The 6,520-nt window shown below is 41.7% G+C and overlaps 1 protein-coding gene across 7 annotated transcripts in view; it reads right to left on the bottom strand.

The window, feature by feature from the left end:
• Positions 1-293: 293 nt before the first annotated feature.
• Positions 294-6,520, bottom strand: part of EVL (Enah/Vasp-like) — a 144,259-nt gene continuing 138,032 nt past the window's right edge. For 4 of the 7 annotated variants that reach the window (XM_066321879.1, XM_066321880.1, XM_066321876.1 and 1 more), the window contains exons 9-14: positions 6,217-6,283; positions 4,854-4,920; positions 4,687-4,749; positions 2,390-2,456; positions 1,956-2,013; positions 294-897 (exon numbers count right to left, since the gene is read on the bottom strand). In XM_066321879.1, coding sequence (XP_066177976.1) covers positions 860-897; positions 1,956-2,013; positions 2,390-2,456; positions 4,687-4,749; positions 4,854-4,920; positions 6,217-6,283 — 360 coding nt within the window. In that variant the 3' untranslated portion in view covers positions 294-859. The remainder of the gene's footprint in view (positions 898-1,955; positions 2,014-2,389; positions 2,457-4,686; positions 4,750-4,853; positions 4,921-6,216; positions 6,284-6,520) is intronic. The other 3 variants (XM_066321882.1, XM_066321881.1, XM_066321883.1) reach the window with 3 other exon arrangements.

Below are 6,520 nucleotides of genomic sequence, written 5' to 3'. Positions count from 1 at the left end.
GGGACTGAGAAGAGCCTTAGCGACTGTCCTTCATTTCCTTTGGCAAAAAGCTCCTGAGGCTGTGGCAGCCTGACTGCAAGACGTGGTGCTCAGCAGCGATGTGAGAGGGCCATGTCTGCCCGTGAAGAAGGCAGGGCTGCTGCCATTGCACCACTCAGGCTCTCCCCTCGTGCTCTGCAGTGCAGGAGGCACAGCTGCCACCCCACAGTGAGTGAGTCACCTTCCTCTTACCACCAAATGACAAAGAAGTGCAGGAGCTCAAGGGACAAATGAAACAAAGAAAGGCAGGGCCGTGTGGACAATAAACAGTTTATTACCAATATGAACACAGATACTGTGATGCACTGACGTACCAATTTTTAATATTGTGATAACTCTGAGACAAAGAACTTGTTGGCTGACAACTAAACATGTCTCTCTCTTCTGGTGATGCCTTAATACATTTCTGTTGGCAAAGGATCTTCATTTACATTGCAGACTACTAGTAAAATTACTTTGAAGTCATCTATCAAAAGCAAATGGTTCACGTGTGTTCTTATCTACTACTAAAAAGAAAGGTAATACATTTAAATAAGCAAATACAAAATACAAAAAAGGCTGACAAATCCAATGTGCAGTGTCAGATGAAATCTAAAAATCCAGAAATTTAAAATTTAATAATCTTTAGATTAAGACTTGTAAAATGAAGCGAATCCAAGGCAGCAGCAAGCTTCAAAGTGTGCTGAGTCTGCTAATAAAAAGGGTGTAAGAACAAAGACAGTGCCGATGTCCTCTCTCACCATCTTGCATGACCTTGGTACACTTAGAAATGATCCAATCTTCCTAGCATTCTTAGTACCGTCCAAATGCTTTGCAATCATTATGTTGTACTGATTCTACTCAACTCCTGCCGTATGGCTAGAAAACCAAACCAGAAAGTTAGTGCATAAAGTTATATCCAGTGTGATGGAAAAGGCTAAGTACAGAGGTTGCAGAAAAGGACACGCTGGTAAAAGGATGAGTGGAGGGTAAAAGGATGAGTAAGGGTAAGCAGTCAGCTGCTGGCTTGCAAACTGCAGTACTACTGTAAGAAGTTGCATCTGTGGTGTATGTGAATGCCTTATTTTGCACTGGAATGAACTAGGGAGGCTCTGAGGGCCAAGCTGCTGGGACAATAGCGTATGGACAAGGGTCTCTCCAACTGCAGACTGCCTCGAGGTTTTGTGAGCACACAGATCCAGGGCAAGGGCACGGGGAATGGATTTTAGCTGTTTTACAGTCTCCTCTTTTTCCCCTTCCCTGTGAATCTAAGGTGGGGAGTGCAGGGTGTGGGCATATATCTTTGCATGCTCTAATGTGGCCTTCAAATGGGAATTTTGCTGTGCATTTTAATAATGGCCCTAAAAAATACCTTCAGTTGTAAACTGCAGAGCAATTTATAAAAAAGTACTGATACCTTTGGTACAGCTGCTGTACTTTTCAATGAATTGCTAAAATATGTGGCTATTTGGAAAGCTGTAATCAAGTGAAGGCCTGAAATAACTCTTCAAACATAGGAAACCTACAGAATATTTTTGGGAAGGATTTTCAGTTAGCTTCCTTTGTCCCCTCCTCATCCCGGACCTGTGTGGCCGGCAAGTTACAAGTGATTTCACACTTGGTGATTGTGATAAATTGATGTGCCATGAGATACAGGCAGGCTCTTTCTCACCCTCCCACCTGTGAGAAATACCAGCCAGTGAATTTTTCATAGGCTGGTGGTAAAAATGCTCATCAACAGCATAATAAAAGGATGTAAACGAAGTGTTATGGTCAGAGCCCAGATAAGGTAGATGCTTGTTCTTCAAATGTGTGTATAAATCAGAGCTGTTCAGAGAAGTCTGAAAACACCAGGGAACTCTCTTCAGTTCCTATCATCTTATCTATGGAAAATTAGTCATAAAGGTGAGAAAAATAATAATTTTTCTCTTTCTTACCATCAATTATCTCCTCTTTCACTTTGTGTAACTCTCTTACAACTTCCTCCAATATTTCCTGATGAGACAAAACACAAGTCAGCTGCTCAGAATTTCCTTCTAACTGGTGGAAGAAAACGCAAGTTTAACACGGTTGTGCTTGTCCCCCACCTCCACTGCTGCTCAGAGCCTAGCACTACTAACAGCTACATCTGCACTCCCAGGCACGGATGCAGAAGATGCTGGCATATTTACTTGCACATTTCTGTGCAGACATAATGATGAAATAGCAGTGAGATTGTGCTCTCTTGCTGCTCACCAGCTAGCCTTTCTCTAGCACCTAGTTATAGAGGAAATCAGAAGACTGAACAGCCGTTTTGCTTGTACAGCGCATGCATGGGGGAAAATGGGTAGCTTGCCAAATCTCTAAGAGTGCAAATGACATTTTCACTCACCTGTTTCATTCGATCAAAATCTAAGGCATCCATAGCCACATCATTGCTGCTGCTCACTGGCTTCATCCTTGAGAAATGGAAGGAAAGCATAAAAAAGCCAGTCAGTTCCCTGCAATGTGTGCTGAGCTGCACCCACCTGATGGTGTGGATGAAATCTACCCCAGAGTGGGGGCACCTGTGTTCAAGTGCTGGACAGGAGGCTCCCTACTGTGCTGCTCAGGAACATTTGGCAGCCAGAGAGCAGCACTGCTCCTGTATGCACAACCTGACCCTCAAAGATGCTGTGAACTTCTTCTTTTTTTTTTTTTTTTTCTTTCTTTCTTTTTTCTTTTGTGTGTGTGTGTGTGTTGGGACTCTCAACGATTTCAGATTAGAAAATGCTGAGAGGATAAAGCCTGTTAATTAATAAAACTGTGTTTTATTACAGCATTTGCAAGCTATATGTCTGGTTTTCTCTCACAGTCCCTTTTCTGTAAGCAGCCCTGTTCTGACAACCTAGGCTTTCACTGGGTGCTAAAGTTATAGTAGATTACAGCTTAGAAAAATATTATTGGGAAAATAACCCACTAATCCTCTCATTGGAAAACCTGAATGAGTCAAGTGTGGCTTGTTGATAGTGTTATGTATCACAGTCTTTTTTAATTGACTCAGAAACAAAACCAGTTTGGCCTTAATGGCTAGTGCACCTGAGTGTTATCAGCCTTTCTGCACAGTATTAGTCAGTGGGCTGAGCCATGATGACATCTGATAAAATAAATTAAGGAACCAGAAATTATTTTCCTTTCTCTTTTAATCAGTAACTCTAAAATATTTTAAAAACTAACCATGCTATACAAAGGTTTCAAATAACTTTGCCATCATCTTTGAGCCCAAACTGGGGGCTGGTGGAGATGCTGCTGCCTCAGGAAGGCTGCTTGATCTTGCAAGCCTTCCTTGAGAAATCTTGACATTTGTCCTACCATCCCACAGCTAATGGAGTTAAGAAAGATCCAAGTGCCATCAAACTGATCACGAATGGAAACAGATCACCACTGGGAGCTTTAGAAACCTGCCCTGCTCCTCCACAGAAGTCTTTCAAGCAAGCACTACTACTACTACTGAGCACTACTCCAGGTGCTAAACTAAAAAAGCATTTTTTCCCACTGAACTCCTCCTCCCAGGATGCAATGCCATTATAAAAGGTAGCTACTGAAATATGATGGCTGCTTTAAATAGCCCATGTTTCATTCCCATTTGCAAAGAGGAAGAATGGTCTTCTTCCTTCTATTTGAAGCTTATGTATTTCCTTGAACCAACATGTTTCACTGGTTTTAGGAGAGCTGGCAAAACTATGTTTTGCTATAGTAATACTGATGCACCCCTCTGAATGCTTGGGCAGAACATGTTACAGCATTTTTAACAAAGCAGCAAGTATGTGCAGATCGTTGCCATTGGCAACTTCTCTCTCTCCAGACTATCAGCACTGTCATATACCTAACAAAATAAAATAAGGGACATCTCTTTGCAGTAAATACTAAACATTTGTAAGCCTGTGTTCTACCTTGTTACTCATCATCCATCTCAGTGTCCAGCAACACTGGGTGGTCCTGGACCAGCATGGGAAGCAAGCCTCTCTAGCTGTCCAACATCAAACTATCTCAATTTCTGTGACTAAAAACATGGGTGCTGATCCTGAAGCTTGGCTATTCTGACTGACAGGACTTCTGGAGTCTTACTTTAGGTTTCTTGGCTTTTGACACCTGCTAGTTTTTGTTCCCCATGTGTCTGAAAGATCTATCTGTGGTGGGGCCTTTTTATGTCTTGATTTTATTACCAAGTTTCACTCTCCTTTCTTCTGCACCCACTGCAGTTGCATGGGTAGAAGAATAACTTCCCTTATCCCAGCTGCAAGCTCTTCAGATAATTGCTGGTTTTGCTTTTTAATTTCTGCAGAGGTTGGTCAATGAAAGCTTCACCTATTGGCAGTGTCACCATGAACCTGCTGTAGAAAGATGGTCCGAAATGTGATTTCCAAATGGCACAGCACTGCCAGACCTGTGTCTCTGACTCACACACACACACATGGGTTAAGTGCTGGTTCCAGCATGATTAACATCTGTAATGCCCAAGTGAGCAGGGGGCTGTTTCCGTGGAACAAACCTCTGATATGGCACCTTCACAGTTTGTGCAGCAACAGACAAAGCAGATTGCAAGAGAATGAGTAAAAGATGCGGCAGGAGACGAACACTAGTGCTGAATGATGGGATGAGCCAAAGGACAAGCCAAGACAGTTAAGAAGCCAGGCAGTTAGCCAGTACCTAGAAGACACGTGGGATTGTGTGGGGCTCTTAGCTTCACAGCTCTTCACCACGGATGGATTTCTACAGCAATGGAATGAAACGAGACATGAGTCGTGCGCGTGCCACAGGGACAGCATGACCATCCCGCCTGCTGGCCAGCCACAGGGACACCCCGTGCAGCTCACCTAGAAAGTAATGAAGATACAGGCTTTTCAACAGAATTGCTCCTTTCCCATGGCTTCTTCCCAGAGTCTGAAAAACAAACATGAAAAGTTACTTTATTATTTTTGCTCTAAAAATAAAAATATCCCAACGTTGATTGTCTTATACAGCTGCTTTCATGCAGTGAGGATGAGTGACTTAGGAAAAGAGCCAGGAAAATGAGATTGCTGAATGAGTGCATTTGCCTACATTATTGGGAAAGCATTATTGGCAAAATTCTGCTTAGTGATCCCTTTAATTAGGGGCCACATAGTTAAACAATACTAAAAAGAAAAGAAACTGAAACAGTAGGAAGAATAGCATAAATAATTTCTATTAGGAAATACAGGCTAATTGCTGCAAGGCTTTCTTTGTTCAATACAATATTTATTTCTATTTTAAGTTAAGACGTCTTAGGTTTTTTGTCTGCACAGCTGGCAGAAAATGTGAGTGTATGTAAAAATGGGCAGTAAGACCTCACTGTGTGACTCTCCACAGAGAATTTATTTAATGTTGTGTACATGTAACTCACAGAACATTCCCAAAAAGCTGTACTACATAACCCTTGTTGCTGAAAGTGATTCCTATCATCCCAGTCTTCTCCTAAAATTAACTGTTGCAGAGATTTGACAACTTTATATACAAAGATTTGCTCTTCTGTGAGGTGCTAAAAAGCCTTTTAAAATAATTACAGGCACTCCCAGGAAATCTCTAGATCTCATTTACATACACCTTTCTCCTGGCTTCCTCCCCTTCCCTTGCAAAGCACACAAGTCATGGCGTTATTCCAAAAGGAAATGGTTAAATAATCATTCCCTTGGGAGAGATTTCTCTCAGCATGCGTGAAAGCCAAGACTGATGCAGGGATGAATGTGAGTGCTTGCAGCTCATCTGCTCAGACACAGTTATTTCAATTAATTGTAGGAAAAACAATATCATCTAGGAATTCTCAGGATCAGTCTTACTGCAACAGACTATTAGATTAAGGAAGAATAGCAGTTTGATATCCAAACCCCAACTGTATAGACCAGGACAGCTACACTACAAAAAGTAAAATAATACAGCTTTTTTTCTCTTAAAAGATTTACATACATAATGTTGAAGACACAGACCCTCAGCTACATGTCTAACTGAACTGTCTGTCTTGCAATTTTCTCAACTGTGAAGCATATAAAAGTCATAATTTTTTGCTGACTACAGTTTTTAAAACAAAGGTATTTGGGAATTTTTCTGTTAGTTACTGCTGCTGCACTCAGAAGTAGGACAATGAATCCAGAGTCTAGAGGTGGTGGAGAAGACTAGATTAAGAAGACAACTACAATGCCAGCAGTTCAACTTAATTAATACCTGATGAATTTTGCTGCTGCTGGGCAGAGCCTCGCGTACTGGTTGAAGGAGAGGTGCTAGCATCATCCTACAAAGAGAAAAACAGGACATTACTGAGTTTTGGGGATGAATTGCAGGGTCCTCTTCTACGCTGGAGACAGCTAGAGCACATGTGGTACAAAAGCAAGTTTCCTCCCTGTCCAACAGGCACTGCTGGCAAAGTATGGGCTCAAGGCTATATAAACTTTAACTTTTCTCACAAAAAAAATGGATGGCAAAAGACATCCTTTTTATTTTAGTTAATGTGGAAAACGTTTAATGATTA

Source organism: Sylvia atricapilla, chromosome 6 (genome assembly GCF_009819655.1).
Source record: "Sylvia atricapilla isolate bSylAtr1 chromosome 6, bSylAtr1.pri, whole genome shotgun sequence".
Classification (NCBI taxonomy): Eukaryota; Metazoa; Chordata; class Aves; order Passeriformes; family Sylviidae; genus Sylvia; species Sylvia atricapilla.
The sequence above is the reverse complement of the archived record's forward strand: the minus strand, read 5'-3'. Positions and strand labels throughout refer to the sequence as shown.